At 35.2% G+C, this 22,864-nt stretch overlaps 1 protein-coding gene across 1 annotated transcript in view; it reads right to left on the bottom strand.

Annotated features, from left to right (window-relative positions):
• The window catches only part of FOXP2 (forkhead box P2), a 566,087-nt gene that overhangs the window by 117,941 nt on the left and 425,282 nt on the right, over positions 1–22,864 (bottom strand). The window contains exon 6 of the mRNA XM_045495376.1: positions 6,004–6,078. Within this exon, the coding sequence (XP_045351332.1) occupies positions 6,004–6,078 (75 nt within the window). The remainder of the gene's footprint in view (positions 1–6,003; positions 6,079–22,864) is intronic.

Genomic DNA, 22,864 nt, shown 5'->3' with positions numbered 1-22,864 from the left:
GTGTGATTTTGTGTGCATGTGTGTGTGTGTGTGAGCCATAAAGATTTACACACAAGGATGAGTTGGTTTTTTGTGCTTTTTGCTTATTATTATACTAAAATAGGATGAATTGGAAACATACAAGGAACAGAAATACAAGTAACAAATATGGAATATACATTTTATAAGTCTTTAGAAATACGCAAAAACTATAGAGCGAACTGTTAGAAGTTAGTGCAGATTATATTTCATATCTGTAGAGACTACGCTAATAGCTCATTACAAATAACTAAAATGCGAAAAGAAAAATACAGTCTATCTCAATGGGCACCGTAAATTCACATTATTGCCACATACATATTCTAGTGTGTGTATCGATTTATTTGATGAAAAATATATTAACAACAACAAAACCTGATAACTAAATAAATAATTCTTTCATCAGCCCCTGATTTCTGCCTTACTAATGCTTTGGTGAATCATCGAGGGGAGTAAATTATTCATTATAAATTTCAAAGAGGAGTCTCCATTGACAAAGCTCTGCTACTGGTCCTTATTGGAACCAACATCAAGAGAATTCATTGCAATCTCAAATATTGCAATAAAATAGAAGGTGAGAGGCAATCACTCAGGAGAGGTGTCTAGAATGAACTGAGCTCAGGGAGCTACATCCCAGCTGAGTGAGGTGTGTAAAGATAATTATTAATATTTTGACTTACACTTGGAAAGAAAAAGATTAATCAAGAAGTGGCATACAAATGTCAGCCAAGGTTTTAAATACAGAAATCTTTATTCTATTTCTGATGAAGAATCTGAAAGGTTTTAACCATAGCCTTAAACACGGTCACTATATTACAACTTTATGGCATTAACAAAATCAGTTATAGAAGTGTTTCAAATATTTGATTAGCTTAAGGCTTATAACAAAGAACCTAGTACAGTACCACCACTATTGTAATAGTAAATAAAAAATTAATTAACAAATCTAATTTGTACTGCTTCATAATAAATTCAACTTTATGAACAATGGAAAGATATTAGGGGAGTCACTGAGATTCTACCACAACTTTACACTAATAGTGAAGAGTTAAATCTTGTGATACAGGTTTTGTAGGAAGGATTCTCTAAAAAAGTTACCACAACATTATCCCCGGTTAACTGTCTCCAGCATGTTAAAATTGTCAATACTACCAATCAGCAATAATTCATCTTTAACTCTTGGTTAATCTCTGCTAATAAATGTATAATAGAGAAGGAAGAAAATATGGGAGGTCCTCTGGCACTGCGACATATATCTCCCAACTTCATATCTCATGTGCCCTAGCTAGATACAGACAATTAAGGGGACAGTCACATTTCTTAACATTCTTTAGCAATAATTTTCCTTGGCTGCCAGAAGGACATCATTTAGATCTGGTGAGGAAGGATTCTTTCTCTTCCACTTAGCTATCTTCCATTTAGCAAATCATAAAACATTTGGGTAACACTGATTTTTCTAAGTCAGTGTTTAACTTAAATTAATAAATATAAAGACTTTCCTCTCATTAAGGGACATTTCCATCTGTCTTATTCATTATTCAAGGTATAATGTCTAATGATTCTCATTTAATGTTAATACCAAATATGTATCTAAATTTACATAAAATAGAATCACCCCTTTAGTCCAACCAAGAGTATATGGATGCTACCTACTACAGCTACTGACTCAAATATCTGTTGCACACTTTCTATGTGTTAGTCATCAAGCTAAGTACTTTGCAGTTATAAAACTTAATCCCCATTACCACCATATAAGGTAGATATTACTATTATTCTAATTTTATAGATCAAGAGCATGAGGCTAAAAAAGGTAAGTAATATGTCCAATATTCAATTTAGAAAGCTGATTCCAGTGCCCATGCGATACATGATTTGCTGTGGGGTAGAATTCATGGAAAGCCTAAAAAGAGAGATGAATATGGATAGAAAATAAGAGATTTTTAAAAACTATCACTATCTTCTTTCCCTTATTTTCTCCAATCCACGATTCTCATCAAAATGAAAGCAGGAGGCAATAGCTACAGAATAAAGATCTGTAAGGGGAGAGATTCAATGTGGTCAATTCAATTTAATTTGAATGGGTTATAAACCAACTGGGTCAAGGCCAACCAAGTTTCAGTTTTGAATTTTATAGGTCCAACAAGTTTTGTTCATCAAAATACTCATTTGACCCAATGCTAAATGTTTTGAAAATAAGACCCAAAAGACAAAGACTCTAAGCATTCAACATAATTGCCTTAGCACATGAAGCTAACAGGAGAATCCTATGTAAAGTAGTATTCACTTAGGTGCAAAAACCTGTAGGCAAGACTAACAATAAGATTACTTGCAGGTAGGTGTTAATGAGGCCATTCAGACAGATGAGGTGTCAACAAGGTCTAGTTATTGGGGAGTGAACTTGGGTTACTATTGTGTGGTGGGGAAGCAAATTCAGGATCTTGACAGCCATTTGTAAAGCTGTTTGATATATCAAGCTGTTTGCTATATCAAGAAGGAAAAAAAGGCATCTATCTTATTATTAAAGTTTGAAAGAAAGGTAAAATAAGTGAAGATTTTTCCAGATTAAAGTTAAATATATACCACTGGTAAAAAACAGAGTGTGAAAAGGAAGTATTGAAAAGTAATCTCTCACAATGAAGTGCTTTTACTCTCATACTTTTGTCCTTTAAAGCCAAAACTTAATGCTTTCCCCAATAAATTCAAAGTTATAACAAGGATTTTATATTGTTAGAATGGTAAACATACAACCTATGCAGACCAAACATTTCTTTGAAATACAACAGGTAGATAGAATTTAAGATTACAGTTCTCAGGTAGAGATGACATAAGTGAGCATAATTATTACCCGGTATGGCAATAAATTAGTACAGGCACAATAAATATAATCTATTAGCGGATACATAAACGTACCACTACTATTCAACAAATGTGATAATAAAGAAACACAATACTCAGATGACAGCTACCGTCTGGTTGCTACTTGCATACCAAAACACCAGAAGATACTTCTCTGAAATATATTTTTATTGTATCTTTTGTTAGTAACTTGATAGAGTATATGCCTGAAAGAGGATGGTATGATAGAGAACTTCTGACATATGTTTAATATCAAATATATATTATCACTTATTTCTTCAAGGTAATTTGGGCTTTAATTGCAAATGGATGTTTTCCTCTGAAATTTATGGGACTTTACTTCTAGCTTGTTAATAAGCTTACAGGATTTTTAGTTTTTAAGTTAAGGGAGGGGGGAGTAAAAATTAATATAATCTGCCAATTTGGAACATTTGCCCCCAAAATTTTGGCTTATTATTTATGAAGGTTGATCAATTATGGGTGCAAGTAATATGTATGATGTTAAATTAGTCCACTCAAAGGGATGTATGATCTCTTAAAAATTTTAGAATCATTACAGTGATTCACAATTTATTACAAATGTCAGTTAAATAGATTATAAAGGAATGTGGCTGGCTTTCGGTACCCCTATCTATATTTTCTACACCTTTCTTCCTCTTAGCCCACTAGTTATGGTGCTCCAGAACTTAAGTGAGTTTCACCCCAGCATATTGGTACTTATGAAATTTACTAAAACAGAGCTATGTCCATCACACAGACATTGTCAGCTATGAATAACAGATATAATTTGTCTTAGTTTGAATCTTGATTTTAAATTCCATTACATAGCCGTTTTAGCTTGCCGAAAGTTTGTATCTAATGTACAATAAGCACCTACTGAATATTTAGTGTTTTCTTTGTGTGGGGAAGTCAGGAAGCATCATTTGCAGAGTCACTCAGTGACTAATTTGAAGTATTAAGTTTGGTGCACTGTAAGGATGGCAAATACCTGGTTCATGAACTTCCATACTCCTTCTCCCCATCAGCCACAGCAGACCTCACTACTTCATCCTAGTTCTCTTTCGGTTTTAGATAGTAACCACAGTCTCAGACACATGGAACAACCTCAGATTCCCATTCAGCAGAGCACTCAAGGCAACCATGAACAATCTGGTATATCCTTGGAAAGACTGATACCCTCATGATCACAGACTTGGGGTACAAATTCAGCTTTGCTGGGGCGCTTGGGTGCCTCAGCAGGTTAAGCATCTGACTTTGCTCAGGTCATGATCTGTCAGTCCATGGGTTTGAGCCCCATGTTGGGCTCTGTGCGGACAGCTCAGAGCCTGGGGCATGCTTTAGATTGTGTGTCTCCCTCTCTCTCTGCCCCTCCCTGCTCACACTCTATTTCTCTTTCAAAAATAAACATTAAAATAAACAAACAAACAAACAAATAATTTCAGCCTATGTGCCTTTCCATAGAGGAGTTAAATGGCCTCTGGTGAGTCATTTAATTTCTCTGTGGTCTGTTTTCATTCTGAAAATATGTCAGTGAAAATATGAAGATCTGATGCTATAAATTTATGTTTACATCAGAAGAGAATGTTTTTTTTTTTTTAAATGGTAGAAGTAGTTTTGGATAAAGAACAAACACTATTAGTAGTTCAGTCAGCTCACTCTTCAGTCTAATGACAACAATTTTTCCATTGGGATTATTTTAGGGAAAAGTGCTACCAATTAGAAATACTGCCTTTTCCATTTTTAATGCACTATTTTCTTCAAGTATATTTTTGGATGAATCTTTATTAATAAGTTAAAGTACACAATTATTTTTGAAGTTTATCTTAAATTTATCTTCCTACAAAATAACAGAGAATACCTAGAAAATAAGATTAGTCTTCCACATTTCAGCAAAACTTATCACAACTTTTTAATTTCTGGTATTTTTTTTTCATTATTGTTGCCAAGAAAGCTCAGGAGGGGCAAACTCTTTAGGATTAAAATGAATGGAACTCAAACTAGATAATTTCAGATCATTACACAACTTGTTATAATGTACAAAATTCATTACCAATCCTCTGCATTCACTATTTCCATAAGATAGCATGCTGTTGTTGTTTCCACTTCTATTTCTGTTTTGCATTGAACATTTGAAAAATGTCTTATGTTTAAATATTTTCCACAAAGGATAGCATTCCGTATTAATTAACACTGTTTTTGATAAGAAAAATATTCTTTTTTTAAAAAAGCCAAGGTATAAAATTAGAAATTTCTTCTTTATTCAGGAATACACTGACTATGTGCTTATAAAAGTCTTAATTGTAATGTGTTCTATCAATTATAAATAGGAAATACTAAGTATACAGTCTTAAAAAACAAATTCTGGGTGAGCCAATTTAGGAATAGTCTAGTCCATGGAAACTAAGTAAGTACCTCAATTCTTAAGGGAACAAGCAAAAATTCTACATATGAAAATATATGACTTACATATTTAGAGATCCCTTAAGAATATAGGTAGTATCCATGCTATCTAAAAACATGAAATCACTCTATTTAAAAATTCTTGAATGGCTGCTTCAGGATTGTTATTCTTTTCCAAGGCTAACTGGTATGTGAATTGGGTCATGAAAGCATTTTTTTATTGAATATTATAGTCTAAGGAAACAAATTGTACTCTAGTGACAGAATATGTAAAAAAAAAAAAAAAAAGGTCTTGGCATATTTATATGGTAACTTGCAGACATGGAATGGCAACTTTTCCCTAAAATGTGTAAATATGTATTGTATCTATCCATAATCTCTACTTAATTTTTGCATATCAGCACTATCTCAACAAACGATTCCTAAAAGTTCAAGAAAGGTGTAGTGGTGAATCAACCATATGCCTTTATATATTTCAGGTAAATTTTAATGCCATCAACTCATAGAAACAGTGAAGTGTATACATGATGAAATATAATTGAAGAGAGAATACGAGAAGTAACAGAAAACCAACTAATTACATCAGTATCTTAACATTAATCATCTCTTGATTATCTGCATCAATGAAAGGGAGTGGCTAATAGAAAATCACAGATAATCTATTTAGTGGGATTGGATCTCTGGCTTTGTGCTTAGTAGCCGAATTTCTAATTGCCCAGTGTAACTTACTGCAAATGTGTTGTGAGGATGCCCATCACCAGAAGAGTGGCCACAGACACATAATTTTGTTTCTGGAAGCAATTCCTAGATTAAACAAAGAGAATCAGGAGTTGGCTTTTTTTCCCTCCAATCTTAATGCTCAAACTAATAATGTACAATATCATTAAAAAATATTTTTGGATTATTATCTTGGTAGGTGAACATAGATGAGACTATTCCATCTTTGTGTCATGGTTAAAAATGGTATAGATTTAAAAAATAAAAATAATTTGGCAGATACAGAGTTGGATATTTGAACATAATGAATTAACCAGTAACCGAAAGTAATTCGTCTGCCATGATCTTGACTTAGCAACCTCACTTCCCATTTCTAAGCTAAAATTATGGCCAATGTTAATGAATACTCCTATAAATTTAAATGATACTGTGATTTTAGAGTATGGGGTGGTATTTATCCTTAAAACTTTGATTATGTGTTTTTGAAAAAGCTAACTGTTGACTTGTACTCCATTATAACAATACAGATGAACATGAATCCTGTCTTGTCATGAAATGTGAGGATAATCACAGGAATCTCTTTAACTAAACTGCCTTGGCCATGCATTACTATTAACACAAATGTTGCCATTAAATATATATTTGAGACCACGGAGCCAAACTCTAGAATCTTTGTGAAAACCTGTTGAATTGTACCACTTGCACTGAGAACTACTCTATACACTCAAATGTATAGTTTGCATTTCTATCTGTAAAAGCAAAGTGATTATTTATTGATAAATGACATGGAATGTCATTTTTTACCTAAGTAGCATGAGACATTTCAAAGATTTTATCTGAAGGGCAAAAGGATTACACTGCATTTGAACAGACCATGTGACAACACATCCTTAGACTTCATGTATGATATGAAAGGATGATCCCCATTCATAAGATCCACAAGGGAAATTATATCAGAAAAGAAGAAAAGCAAGGAGGGCTGTGGTAGGGGTGTCAGGGAGTATTTGTAGTGGTTTGATGCATGTAAATATTACATCTTATAAATAATTCTTTTCAAATACATCTCTGAAGTTCAGGGTCTCTGTTTAAGAAACGGATTGTATATACTTTACATGACTACGTGCCATTTTCTGCAAGATAAGAGCAGCATTAATTCAAACAGGAAAAATGGCTTCCAAAATATATCTTTCCTTTCATTTCCTATGAAGAAGTATGTTAACCTGATGCTGGCAGATGAGGACTACAGAAAAAAAAATGTTCAAGTTATATTTTACTGTCAGAATCCAACAAACACGTTTTCATCTAAATTATTTTGTCAACAGCCTTGTAGTACCCTTGCTAACCTTATTTGGCACCAGTGCATAATTAGATACACAGGGGTGTGACTCCAATTGAAGGTGTTGGCATTGTAGCACTCTGTGAAAATATTAACTATGAGGTTAACTCCAATTTTCTCTTCTTTAATTAAATGCACATGGTACTAATGAGGTAACCTACTGTTCCTTGATAGCACTAATTAGCTAAGAGGAGAGTACACTCTCACACTGCAATTTAAACCTAAAAATAAGGTTGAAATATGCTAATTGCAGGCAATTTAAAACAGTACAAGTTGAAGAACTAGTCATAATAAGAGAAACTGACTGCTTTACAGCTAGGCAGCTGTAACTTTGGTTAAAATCAAAACAAGCCACATGATTTTTGGACTGCTATTTAACAAGGTCATAAGCATCCTAAAAAAAAAATGAAATGCGACCCCATACTGTAGCAATGAACCATACTAACAGAAAATCCTCAGATGAACACTCGTCAACATAAAAGCAAAAATAAGTGAGCATCGCCAGAACTCCGAAGGTGCCATGACACTATTTACATTTATACTGAAAACTAAACTCCATAAATAAGCAATATCACCTTAAACTCTTTCAAAAGCACCCAAATCAAATATTGTAATTTGTGTCTTCAACATACCACAAAACACACTGGAGTCCTGAAGATCTGCCTTCCCAGTCACAGGGTCAGAAGGAAGGATACATAGAAGCTTACATAGTAAGCCTCAACACTCGAGAAATAAAGAAATGAGAAATTTCCAGATAATGTACAAGTACAGTAATAAAAGGAATACACAAAAGATGCTATGGAATAAAATGGTGTAGGTACCATTTAAGGAATACAGGTGTGAAAATATCAGAAGGATTTTATTATGAGGAGATTTTCACTACTCCTCTCTACAGATGAGAGGTTTGGGATGAAAGTAGTCTGGAGCTTCATGGTGAGAGAGAATATTCTCCATTCTTAGCTCAAATGACTCAGAAATATAATTTCAATAAATCCAAGTATAATCCAAATGTATTTTCTTGAGTTGCTTCTCAAACATTTCCCAAATGTGGTTTTAAATGATAAACAATGAGATAAACTTTGATACACAGCATACTTCTGAGAGACCTTCAGATCATTAAAATATATGTTCTCACTGTACAAAGTAAATTTTCATTATTTTTTGATTATGTAAAATCCATAATGTCATATTTTTATTAACCAGAAACTTTAACTCACCAAAACACTCACAGATGGACAATGCCAAATCATTCTTGTTAACACAGATAGAAATAAAGTACACTAAAATGATAGTGTCATTCATTGATCCTTAGGGACAAGAGATAGGGACTGCCCCACACTAACGACTCACAGTGACATTTTTTTTGCCCCTGCCACTTAGCATGCAAAATTTTAAAGTATATGCATTTTAAACAATAGAAAGAGTTGAGCAAGCAGGGTGCCTGGGTGGCTCAGTTGGTTAAGCAACCGGCTCTTGATTTGGGCTCCTGAGTTTGAGCCCTGAGTCGGACTTCGCAGTGACAGTGCAGAGCCTGCCTGGGATTCTCTCCATCTCTTCTTCTCTCTCTCTGTCCCTCCCCTGCTCTCTAGCTCTCAAAATAAATAAATAAACTTTGAAAAAATTAAAATAAAAAGAAAGAAAGAGTTGAGCAAGCAAGAAAGAGTTAAAAAGCAAAATTTGTGAAAATAGAAAACCAACTTAAAGTTTACTGAAGAACAATAATAGGAGAAAGCAAATCATTTGAAAGGCAAAAGCTTTTAACTCCAAACTAATAACTCCTGGAGTTAAAAGTATGTGGGAATAAATTTTGCACTACCATTAGCCCGTCACCCTGTCTTGCCAAAAGGCTTGGTTGAAAAAACTGTGCTTTGAAAAACCCACCCAGCTTCTTCTCCTGCCTGTCCTAGAGCTTTCTACAACAGAAAGTGATAGAATATTGGCGAAAGAGGCTAATAAGTCTGTAATCATCCATGCTTTACTAGATTCATGAAGTTGTGGGTCTGTAAAGGAGTAGCAAAGCGAATGAAATCAGACAGTCATTTAGAAATGGGTCTCCTACAGGCAACCTGACCTATTCCAGCAAATCGCAGGGAAATACAATGTGAATGGATATTTTAAATGTTTGCATCTGTTTCAAATAAGCACAAAAGAACCTTTTAACAGTGAAAAGGCCAGAACAGTGTACTGGAATGAGCTTTCGACATTAACTTCAGAAGGAATCTATTCTTCTGTTAAATATGGATCATTGTAATTTTCTGTTAAAACAATAAAAAGTAAGCCATTCAGTGTTGAAAACAAAATACTAGCTCTGGAGACAGTATGACAGGGTTCAGATCCTGACTCAACACTTACTAGCAGTGTGAACTTGAGCAAGTTATTTAGCCTCTGTTGGCCCCTCTCTCTAGGAAGGGTAATAAGTGACACCATCATAAGATTAAATACACTGATTTGTATCTAGAACAGTGCTGGAACCCATATGTTCAACAATGTACTTAATATTTATTCGCTGTCATTACTGCTTCAGAACATTCAATTTTTTTCAAATAAAAATATTATTAAAGTCCTACTATGTATGCACTACTACATGCTGTAAAGTATACACAAATTCCCAAGCCATCATATCTGCATACAAATAGCTTTCAGTCTCTTATTAGACTTCATGATACAAATCGAAGCCTCTTTCACATGAATAAAAAATCTTTTAACCACGGAGGTAAAATATCTGTACTCTGAAAACTACACGACAGTGATAAAAGAAATTAAGCATGACACAAATAAATGGAAAGATATACCATGCTCATGGATTGGAAAAACTAATATTGTTAAAATGATATTACCCAAAGTAGTCTACAGAGTGAATGCAATCCCTATCAAAATACCAAGAACATTTTTCACAGAACTAAAACAAATAATCCTTACATGTATATGGAACCATAAAAGATCCTGAAGAGGCAAAACAATCTTGAGAAAGAAGAACAGACCTGGAGGTATCACAATCCCAAATTTTAAGCCATTCTACAAAGCTATATTAATCCAAACAGTAATGACACGGGCACAAAAATAGCCACATAGATCAACAGAACAGAACAGAGAGGCCAGAAATAAACCCACACTTATATGGTCAATTAATCCATGACAAAAGAGACAAGAATATACAATGGAGAAAAGAGAGTCTCTTCAACAAATGGTGTCGAGAAAACTAGACAGCTACATGTAAAAACAAAAAACAAAAAACAACAACAACAAAAAAAGCGAAACTGGACCTTTCTTATACTAACAACAAAAATAAACTCAAAATGGAGTGAATACCTAAACATAAGATATGAAACCATATAACTCCTAAAAGAAAACCTAAGCAGTAAACTACTGGACATCAACCTTAGCAATCCTTTTTTTTTTTTTTTTTTTTTTTTTTTTTTGGCGGTGGAGGGGGGATCTATCACCTCAGGCAAAGGCAAAAAGGCAACAAAAGCAAAGATAAATTATTGGGACTACATTAAACTAAAGCTTTTGTATACTAAAGGAAACAATGAACCTAAAGGGAAACCTACTGAGTGACAGAAGATATTTACAAATGATAGGGGGTTAATATCAAAAATATATAAAGAGCTCATACAACCAATCCCAAACAAAACAAATGCTCCAAATCAGAGGACCTGAACAGATACTTTTCCAAAGAAGATATACGGATGGCAAGCAGGCACATGAAAAGATCCTTGATATCACTCATCATCAGGGAAATGCAAATCAAAACCTCAATGAGATATCACTTCACAGTTGTCAGATTGGCTAGTACCAATAAGGCAAGAAATAACAAGTGTTGACGAGGATGTGGAAAAAAAGGAAACTTTTGGGCCCAATTGGTGAGAATGTAAACTGGTGCAGCCACTACAGAAGACAGTGGGGAGGAATGGGGCACCTGGGTGGATCAGTTGGTTAAGTGTCCCCCTCTTGTCAGGCTTGGCACTGACAGTGGGGATCCTGCTTGTGATTCTCTCCTTCTTTCTCTGCCCTTCCCTCTGCTCTTTTTCTCAAAATAAATTGATAAATTAAAGAAAAAATAAAACAGTACAATGGTTCCTCAAAAAGTTAGAAATACCATACCACCCAGCAATTCCACTTCTGAATCTGAAGAAAACAAAAACTGTAATTTGAAAAGATATATGTAGAGGCGCCTGGGTGGCGCAGTCGGTTGAGCGTCCTACTTCAACCAGGTCACGATCTCGCGGTCCGTGAGTTCGAGCCCCGCGTCGGGCTCTGGGCTGATGGCTCAGAGCCTGGAGCCTGTTTCCGATTCTGTGTCTCCCTCTCTCTCTGCCCCTCCCCCGTTCATGCTCTGTCTCTCTCTGTCCCAAAAATAAATAAACGTTGAAAAAAAAAAAAAAAAAAGAAAGAAATCTTGCAATTTGCGACAACATGGATGGACCTGCAGGGTATTCTGCTAAGAGAAGTAAGTTAGACAAAGAAAGATAAATACCATATAAGTTCACTTACATGTGAATCCAAAAAAACAAAACAGAAACAGTCTCATAAATACAGAGAACAAATGGGTGGTTGCCAGAGGGGTGGGAGGATGGGTGAAATAGATGAAAGGGATTAAGAGGTACAAACTTCCAATTATAAACTAAGTAAGTCATGGGTTTGTAAAGTACAGCATAGGAAAAGAGTCAATAATACTGCAATAACTTTGGTGACAGATGTTAACTAGACTTATTGTGGGGATCATTTCATAATGTATATACATGTTGAATCATTACATTGTATACCTGGAATTAATATATTATTGTATGTCAATGATATTTCAATAAAATTAAAATAAAATACATTATTTTTTATCTTTTTAGAAACCTGATGCAGCAAAGCAAAGATTAATATGATCGTGTTTGCATTCAGTAACAAGTGAAGTGACTTCTAAAAGAAAGAATATAATTTTTGCAAAGTTGATGAAGGTATACGTTTCATAGAAAAATAGGCAAGAATTATATATTGATCATTTATAACAAATAAAAATGTTTTAAGTAAGTTTGTTACTTGAGGTTGGCTGAAGCTGTGCTCAAACTTTAACATTTCTTTAGATTTTATTTTTTTTATTAAAAAAATTTTTTTTTAATGTTTATTTATTTTTGAGACAGAGAGAGACAGAGCATGAACGGGAGAGGGTCAGAGAGAGAGGGAGACACAGATTCCGGAGCAGGCTCCAGGCTCTGAGCTGTCAGCAGAGAGACCGATGCGGGGCTCAAACTCACGGACCGTGAGATTATGACCTAAGCTGAAGTCAGACGCTCAACTGACTGAGCCACCCAGGTGCCCCAGATTTTATTTTTTAGTAATCTCTACACCCAACATAGGGCTTGAACTCACAACTCCAAGATCAAGAGTTGTATGCTCCACTGACTGAGCCAGCCAGATGCCCTTTTCTTTAACATGTTTAAAAAAAGCTGAAATACAATGATATCTGAATGGAACCGTAGTCCACATTTTAAAGGTACACAAGTTTTTAAAAGAGTGTTTAGCTAGTCAAGAAATATAGCCACTCTTGACCTGGTATAAAACAAGAACAAAATTAAACAGTTGGTTGGCCTTTCTTCTACTCCAACTGTTTAGTTTGTTGGTTTGGTTGGCTGTTTTGAGGCCATTCATTATATCTTACGGAAACTGCCCCCAGGACAGTGTGGCCAGGGTTGTGCCAGGACGTTCTGTGTTGGCTTAGCAAATTCAAATTGCTTCATCCTTCTCCAGCCCATGTTTGAAAAACAGATTCAAAGCTGTCTAGCTCTGAAGAAAAGGTGAAGAAAACAGAACTAATGCCTGGAATAGATTTTGTATATTTCCTAAGTCCAGTGGCTCAAAGTGGTTGGGTTAGCCCTGCCTTCCTTTTTTCCCCCTGTGGCACAGACTGCAAAACCCACATAAAGTTGAGGAGCACATGATGTGGCCATCAAAGAATCACTTTGCAGAGAAGGGAAATGAAGTCCAAGGAGCTGAAATTATTTACAAAAGGTCATGCTTTTCTTTTTAAATGTTTATTTATTTTTGAGAGGGGGGAGGGGCAGAGAGAGAGGGGGACAGAAGATCAAAGTGGGCCCTGTGCTGACAGCAGAGACCCCGAAGCAGGGCCTGAACTCACGAACTGCGAGGTCATGACCTGAGCCAAAGTCAGATGCTCAACACACTGAGACACCCAGGCGCCCCAAAAGGTCATATTTTTGTATTTATTTTTAAGGCTTCTGTGCACAATTGTACAGGTTCTCAAACTTTAGCATGTGAAAAAATCTCTGGATAAGTTGTTATAACTGCAGGTTCAAGGCTACATTCCTAGAGAATCGGATGCAAAAGATCTGGGATAGGGTACAAGAATATGCATTTAAAAAAGCATCTTGGTGATTGTGATTTAGAGCTTCTGTAATTCTACTTTGAGAAACCTTGTCTTTTGTGTTCAGGATATTTGCATTATAGGTAAGTTTTCATTCTTTCATTGTATTTAGTCAGTCAACACTTTTTTCAGAAGGTTGTCTCCATTGTCTCCATCTAGATACCACAGACACTTGGGAAGATTTGTGATTTTAAAGTACTTAATAGTAATCAATCCAACACACTGAAATTTCCAAAGTAAGATTTGATCCCCATTTCATAGTGAAAAAGTACTGAAGAATTAAGAAAAATTACAGAATATAACAATGTTGAAGTCAGATTCTTCGCTCTGTTTTTGTCAATCCTGTCTCATTCACCTCAGAAAACTGCCATCATAACTGGCACTAATTGGCACCCTTGTTAGAAATCTCAGCAGAGGATTCAAGAATAGAAAGATATGGACACCTCTTACCCAAGCACCTGGCTGTCTGCACAGGTGAGGCTGAGATCAAGGATGGGACAGATGACCTGGCTGCCGTCTGTGAGAAGGATAAGACCTACAACTGTTCCCTGACTATGTAGACAACTTGAATCTCCAGGGATGTTAATCAAGTATCTCTCATGTGTCTAAAGTCACTGAAAAACAAAAGATGCCCACAGTGCTCTTACAAGTGATGTAGTTATTATATTTTAAGAGGGAATGAAGGCAGCAGTTAACAGACACTTCTGGCTTGAGATACTCCTACAGAATATTAGTGACTATTGTAATTTTTCTTGTGACTTGCTTGCTTATTTTATTCAAGAAAATATTTTAAGCTCTTCTGAAAAAAATAGGGAGTTGGATTTCTCATGAACATCTGGAGGGCAGAAGACAAAAATTTAAGTATGTAATAATTACTGAATTGATAAAATGAACATACTGAATGTAATACGATTTTTCCTTTTCCGGAGTGTATTGAGGCTAAGCAGAAATCACTATGCAAACATAAGAATAACAGTCCCAGTTTTATGCTCTTCTTTTTTACTTTGTAGTTGAAAGAAAATGCAGATGTGTCTTGCTACCTTGAGTTAGGTGAGGTAATACAGGGTCAGAGTACGCCATGGGAAAACAGCTTTCTCAATGAAGTGAGAATGTACAGAGCAGCGGTCCTGTATGCCAGCACAGGACATCACAGATTTACTGATCACATATTTTATGTCACCATAATGAGTTCTACTCTATTTTTTATCTTGGCTGCTGACTTCTTTTTAATCCTCAACCTCCCCTTCCCCTCTGGTCCAATATCTGGGCAGAAAGCTTGTGCACGCACCTCTCCTTTGCCACTGTAGGGAAACTTAAATCCCCACTCAAGGGATCTTTTCTCCAAATCACGTCAGAGGCCCTAGAAAGACCCAACCCATTCCCTCCTGGACCTGCTGGTGTCCAATCAGCTCTCCCCAGGAGTCTCTTTCTTGTGTGAGGAAGAAAATTTCTCTCAAAGTTCTCTTGGTATTTGGAGTGTCATGAGCTTTGACATCTGAACCAAATTTTGGGTGGGGGTCCCTCTCACTTCTGTGGATACAAAGTCAAGTGGTAGCACCTAACCCAAAGAATTTATAGTCAAATCAGGAAGACAAACTACTAGTGACTAGTAACATATTATATGCTATAAAAGATGGATGCGCAGGGTGCCATGGAAGCATAGAGGAAGGACAGAAAAGGATTTTGGCCTAGGTGATGATGAGTAGATGTTGATATACAAAATGGGTATGTGGTGGGTGGAGGTAGGGAGCTTTCAAGATCAAAGGAGCAGCCTATACCAAGGCTTGCAACTAAATGACCCCCTGCTGCATTCAGAGAAACAGAGACAGATGGTCTAGCAAGGCCAGAGAACAGACAGGGTGGCAGGCATGAGGACAAAAGGGAGAAGCAGAGGCCAGATCTTCAAGAGCATCACGTAAAGTGGCCTTCACGTGCATCAAATTTCTCATCACTAAGTGTGTACTTCATCTGCCTTTTCTCTTGGAGGATTCATTGAAGGGTTAAATACATAAAACATTTCGGAAGTATTTAGAATACTATAACTATGATCCTGAAAGTAACTGACCAGTACATGTTGGCACAAGTGATTCTTTTAAAATCTTTATGGTGGCAAGAAATCACTTTTTGTTTCCAGGAATTTTCCTTCCTCCTCCTTCCAGTCAGCTGCTTTCCTAGGACCTTACATATGTCTTATTCCTTATTATTTTTTCCAAATTCCTTAAGTCTACTGGTAAATTCAAGTATATTTAAAGTCAGTTCAGTATCAAAATTTCATTTGGAAAACTGGGCTGGAAGACCAGAAGAGTACTAAAATGTAACGTGTCTGAATCGTGTCACAATAAAGGTACAGAACTAAATTAACTTTTGTATTACCAAGCAAAAGTTAAGAAAAATAACTTGATGTGACACACCAGGATATTTTTATCTCCCAGAAAGTTTTGTGATTAACTACACTGAAAACTTTGGAAAACATAAGATCTTAGTTCAATTTTATAAATGCAGCACTCAAGGAAATGAAATGAACTTTTTAAAATTTGGGGTTCAGAAAAAGAAAGGAATGCTTCCTACTAGATTTACTGGATATTGCCCCTTTCCTTGCTATTTGGGGCATTCAGAATATAATTTCACAGATGATATATTTTTCCTAATGTGATTTTCAGACTCCATCTAATGGAAAATGCCTGGTTAGGATTAAGAGACATAGTACAGATGTTAAGCTACATTTGCATGCAATTATTTCTAAAACAAATGCCAGGGTACAGAGTCTATTGAAATGGCTTTCAGGACGGCTGGCACAATGTATTAAACCAGCTTCCAATTTCTAAGTAAGTCAAATTCTGACTATTTCAAGTCAAGACACTGAGCACAAGCATAAACCTTAGATTTTTTACCTTGACACATTGTTCAAGAATGTATGCACATAGGGTTAGAGCCCAAGGATTCAGGGTAGGGATTTAACATTTTTTAAAGAAAAAGCCTTTCTTGCTTAATTAAAAAAAATGCATTTTATGTATTAATCTCCATATCTGAAAAAAATTAAAATTACTATGAAATAAGTTAAACTAATAATTTAATAGGTGAAATAAAACAGAGAGTAATGCATTAGAAGTGCTGTGTAGCTTTCAACTTGATTCAGGGTTTTTTTTTTTTTTTTTTTTTTTTTTTTTTTTCAAAAACAACAAAAACTATCCATAAAGTTATTAATTTTTTGTTAGTAGAAACCTTAGCTTAGCTGATGGTCTTGTAGTGATACACTTTTAAACATCATACTAGAAGTAAGACACTCTTGTTTAAAGTACTTCTTAAATGCATCTATCCTCAACTTTAACAGATACATCATAAGTAGTGAGTGGCAGGACCAAAAGGAGCCATTCACTGCCTTTTTGGAGGAGGCGCTAACCCTACATGTCCTTGGAGTCGATGGACTGGGCAAGACCTTTAATTACCCCTCAGGAATCTTTTCCATAGAAATGTATTTTTGGATTTGGACTTGACTCCATGAATGAAGTACGCAGAGCAACTGCTGTATCTATTACGCATCACGACAAAACACTGAATCATACTTTCATTGGTCAAAATTCAGAAAGTATCAGCATCTCCTTTACCGTGTGCTTTACTCCTCGTTGAGGAGCAATTGAAATCATGTCGCCCTAGGAATTTACGAGGGGACTAGAAGTTGTGGCAGGTCCTTTTCTGATCCCTGCAGGGGAAGCAGCAGCAGCCCTTGGATCAGCTACTTTTTATCCACTGTTGGTCTCAGTGGCAGCTCCTTTTCTTGCCAATAATGATAAATGATAGACTCTTTAATGAGGAATAGAGACTGCAAGCTGCACACACAGAAGCTTATCTTGTTGGCATCTCTGATTATAATTTGCTCCCTATCAACCTCTTCTCCCTCCTGACTGTGATGTGAGGTAGAGAGGAAACCTTAAGGAAGAGGATCAATTATTTAAAAATAGTACTCTTTCCGACAGAAACTCTTCCCATTAGGCATAGAAAACTCTCATGATGCCAAGAGAAACTCCTGCAGAGTCCCAGCTCTGCCCTGCACTTTTTTTTTTCATATCAAAAGATTATTCTACACATTGTTGGGTAAACATCTAACTGCATCATCAAGTCCCACTGCATTCTCAACAGTGCCTCCCAACAGGTGGAGATGATGAAGTACAGGACAGAAAGGAATATTGGAAGTCAGAATCACTCCAGTAGAATCTTTTAACCATAGTGGTGACAGAGACTCCTCCAGGGAGTCTCCACTCATTCCCCCATCTCTTCCCTTGCAAACCACAGCTTTATCGCAGTCACAAATGGATCTAGATCCTGGACAATGAAGACAATCAAGAAAAGGCAGGATTCCCGTTTCATACCTCATCATCCTTGTTATTTTATACTTGTTTTCCAAAAATGAAAAATTTGAGAGACCTTTTGGACAGCAATTAAGAGGCATATGCTATCAGTGATTAATACCAGGATAAAAAGCACAGGAATTGGAATCAGACAGACTTGAATTCATGTAGCAGCTCAAACTACCAGCTATGTGACCTTAGATAGTGTAATTTAACCTTTCCAAGCCTGTTTCCTATTCTGAAATAAGACAGCATAAATAAACACATTATCGGGTACATCAAGTGAGCACTGAATATATATGGTAGCCAAGTGAAATAAAATCACAAATGCTTTAGAATCTCTCTTTTGTTAGAGAAAAAGAGGCATTAAAAAAGAATAGGAACATGAGAAATGTGACTTCTCTCACATCTCTGGTTGACGCCTCAGCTTTCCTTTTCATTGGCTTAGTCACCTATTTAGTTATGATCACCCACAACACCTGTCACTAAAGGCCGGATGGGGACTAAGATAAAGCCCTTTATTGGGCAGGGGAGTCTGTATCACTACACTGAGCAAGTACAAAATCCTCACACAGATACATGAGTGAACTAGTAGTAAAAGGCTGCTCTGTATTCGCAAAACATGGTTTAAAATATCAAAATTAGTGTTTGACACTTAAAATACGAAAATACAATTGAAAGTAACTAGATTCCATGAGGTAAGATTATTATTAAAATAAATATAATGTAACTTCTCCAAAGAATTTATTTTTGAGAGTTTAGGTCCACAAAGATGGACAGCTGAGATGTGTTCTGAATTAGAAAAGATGGAAGGAGAGCAAAAGCTAGCACAGTAATCACCATGCATAACAATAGAAAAAATAGGAGCCCAGAGCCAGGATCACAAACTTGCACAAAACCACCAGGGCTATATATGTACTAAAAATAGTATAGAGTCGCCATTTTTTAAATGTATTAAACAGTTTACCAGGAAAGAAAATGTCAAAATTTTAGAATTGTGTTACTATTAGAAATTATTCATTTCTAAGCCAGGACCATGTTTCATTATCCAATAGCTGCTCTCAAGAATGAAGCTAATTTACATTTAAAATAGGAGTACAGTCTACTCTTTAAAAGCACAATGGTAAACACACCAATTTGACAATTACATTAATATGAGTATTTGCATAATCTGTCTTCCACACCTGTTCTTAATTTGAAGCAGCTGCAGGACAAATCATATCACACTAATCTCAATGGGTATGTGTGTGTTCCAAACAGTAATGCGCGCATCTTATTTTTCGAAGATCTTTTATTTTTTAAATGTTTCCTGACTTTTAAAATTTTGGCGAAAGTTTTATACAAGCCATAATATTTATTAGGTCAATATTAATTAGTGGAATAAGCATAAAATCAAATAATAACATTAATTAGAGGAATAAGTATAAAACCAAATTAGTGGATTAAGCATAAAACCCTTACATTATTGGCCTCCTCTGTTTCAACATGTGAGAATACTGATTTTTATTGCTGAAGGCTTTTTTTATTTTTTAAGTAACATGTAACATGTATTTTATATACAACAAAAAGGATTCAAAAGAACAATAAAAATATATCTAGAAAACTTCAGTAAGAAATATAACCAGAGAATCAACAGCAAATGCATTAATGGAGAATCAAGCAATAGCTACAAATGATCTGGAAATGTGTTTGCAACACGGATAATTGTGGCATCTTTTGGAACACCTTTTCTAAACTGGATTCCATTTATGTTTTAACAAAACTATATCATAATTTAATGAGCAGAGATTTACTTTCTTGTAAAGGATACACTTTGTTTATGTGTATTGAAATATATACTCAGTGCCATCAAAAAGGAAGTCAGATTATTATTGTTACATATTCTTCTACTTCATGTATTTAAATCATTCAGTTAAGATTCTAGCTGGTAGAATCTAAGAGACCCATGTAATCTGTCAACAAAACTGTCTCTCTTTAATCTTCTATTATGCATGGGAAATGAAATTAGAGCTTTCTAAAGATGTTATTTATTTCCTGAAAATTGAATGAGAGCATGAACAGTAATGAACTAGAGCAATAGAGACGATCTGTTTATTTACAGGCTGTTGACTTCCATAGAAGTAAACATTGAATGCCTCAATTCTTAGTTCAGTATTTCATTCAGAATCCCATTTTTACAAGTGCTTTCATTATAGTAGAAGATGAAAATACTTAAAACATTCATTGTAGCTTGCATTTCTATTACATTTTTTATGCTCATTATTTACCAATTCTCAGCATAAGAGAAACTGAGAGTCAAAAGAGTTAAGTGATTTGCTCAACTCTCAAAACCTGTACCAGCCTTATAGAAAAGGCATTCTGACCCCAGAATATTCTTTCTTATCACTCAGAGCTGGTTTTCAACTGAATAATAGCCATTAGTATAAAGAAACAGGAGAAAACATTTTTAATAACAAAATATTTTAAAGTTTTTTTTTTTCACTTCACAGGATCTGAAATATTTCAACTCATGGCTTTAAATGTACTAGAAAACACCTTCTTTTTTAATTTTTATTAATGTTTATTTATTTTTGAGAGAGACAGAGACAGAGCATGAGCAGGGGAGGGGCAGAGAGAGAGGGAGACACAGAATCCAAAGCAGGCTCCAGGTTCTTAGCCATCAGCACAGAGCCCGACGCGGGGCTTGAACCCACGAGCTGTGAGATCATGACTTGAGCTGAAGTCAGATGACCAACTGACTGACCCAAGCACCTCTAGAAAACACTGTTTCAAAAGTGACTATAATAAAAGAAAAGAACTATTTTCTATTTAGATAAATATAGTGCAAATTCTTACCGAGAACCAAGACTGGTTACTCTAGGAGCAGAAAATTAATTTTTATTACTATATAATTTCAGCAATAAAACCAAGTTATAGTGATTGTGAGAAAAGCAATTTTCACAGTTGTGACCTCTATATAGTTATATTTCTAAATATTCCTTATTTTATTTTTCTTCATTAAAAAACTTACATATATAATTGAGCACACAGAAAAGTACTCTAAACAGATAAGCTGGCATGTCATGGGGCATGTGGAACATAATGGAATGAAAACTATATTTGTATGTAATGAATACGCAATTGTATAATATTCTAACAACAAATTTCACTTTTTCTCTGAGTATCAGAATATTTTAACCTCAGTAAATGAGCTGTAAATTTCTAAATGTTAAAATAATCTTGTTTCTTTTTGTTTTTGCTATAGACAAAAACTAGCTTGTTATCAAAGTTAAAAGCTTTTGACATGTAACCGTAAAGAAGGTTGATTTTTTGTAAATATAAGCTCCTGAAAAGGTCTATTCTTTTGCTAAAAATAAAGGATTAGGATAATAAACTTCTAGAGCTGCAGACAAAGTCAAATCTTCTCAGTTGACAGAAAAAAGAAAATGAGGTTACACAACTAAACTGCCTTCTCCAAGCTCACACAGTTAGTGAGTGATGGAGCCAATCCTTGGATCCAAAGCCTCTCCTGACACCACAGAATCTGACCTCTTCTCTTTATTACAAAACCTCAACTGAACACTGACAGGTCATTTACAACACGTTCATGCTTTTCTAGATACGAAACTAAGCTATACTCCAATGGATGAATATACAAATAAATCTTACATGTAAGAGGTTTAAAAACTATAAAACTGCATTCATTTCTAGACTGGCAGAATGATACCACACGCACGGATGCACACAGAAATGCAGGTGATCGCATATATACACGTGTTAACACGATCACCGGGAGCTTGGAGTTCAGGTGAATTTCAATTGTTCATACTTTTCGGAACTGCCTGAATTATTTTTTTGTGAGCACACATTGCTTTAATAATCACTCAAAATTAGGCTACTTGCAGATTTTCAATAAAACATAGAACAGTAGTTATATTTTTCATATAACACGTTAGCTCCTAAAAACCTTTACAGACATGAAGATTCATCATATGAGTGCTCTGATTTTTCTTATTAAAACAGGGTTTATACTCTTGCCTTAGTCTCAGCAATGCAGAAATATAAATACATAACTACCTATGGCACGAGGGTTTCTTTTAAATGTGAAGAAATTATTAAAATACTTTTTTCTCCTTTTCATCTGCTTTACAATCGGAGTAAAAGTAAACCCCCTTTGTGACTGGCTCTCCCATTTTCCTTTTAATCATCTCTATCCTATTACTTGTTATGCTTAGACTTGTTTCCATACTTCTCAGATTTTGGAACTCAGTCTTCAACAAATTTCAAGGAACCACAAACAATGCCTTAGGAGGGACAAAAATGAAGAAAACCTTATTCTGCTCAGTCTGTGAGTGATGGCTGATTCACTAAACACTTAAGAGAAAAGAAAAATCCAATTTATTCCATAGAATGCTCTAAAAAGCCATAACTGTCAAGCAGGTTTTTTTTTTTTACCTTAAACCACTGAGTTTTGTTTAAAATGGCTTAGAAAAATGGTTATTATCCTGAATTTTTATCTAGCCAGATTGCCAACTCCCTTAGGGTAGGAACATTTTGAAACCCCTATGGTACCTGGTGCCTGCCTAGCAAAGTGTCTAACACACTGAGGGCATTCAGTCATGTTTTTTTGATGGATTGATTGACTGAGGATGTAAATTCTAATACACGGAAATACTGTAAACCACTTTTGAAATCTTACTGCTCTTTTGTTTTTTTGCTTGTGGGTTTTCCATTGGAGCATGATAATCATTTGTTTCATATGAAATTATAGAGAGTAGGCTTTTCAATTTATATCTACATTACTCCTGAACTCTCTTCTTATTAACTAAGTATCTAGTT

This window comes from Leopardus geoffroyi, chromosome A2 (assembly GCF_018350155.1).
Source record: "Leopardus geoffroyi isolate Oge1 chromosome A2, O.geoffroyi_Oge1_pat1.0, whole genome shotgun sequence".
Classification (NCBI taxonomy): domain Eukaryota; kingdom Metazoa; phylum Chordata; class Mammalia; order Carnivora; family Felidae; genus Leopardus; species Leopardus geoffroyi.
This window is presented reverse-complemented; position numbering and strand designations above follow the sequence as displayed.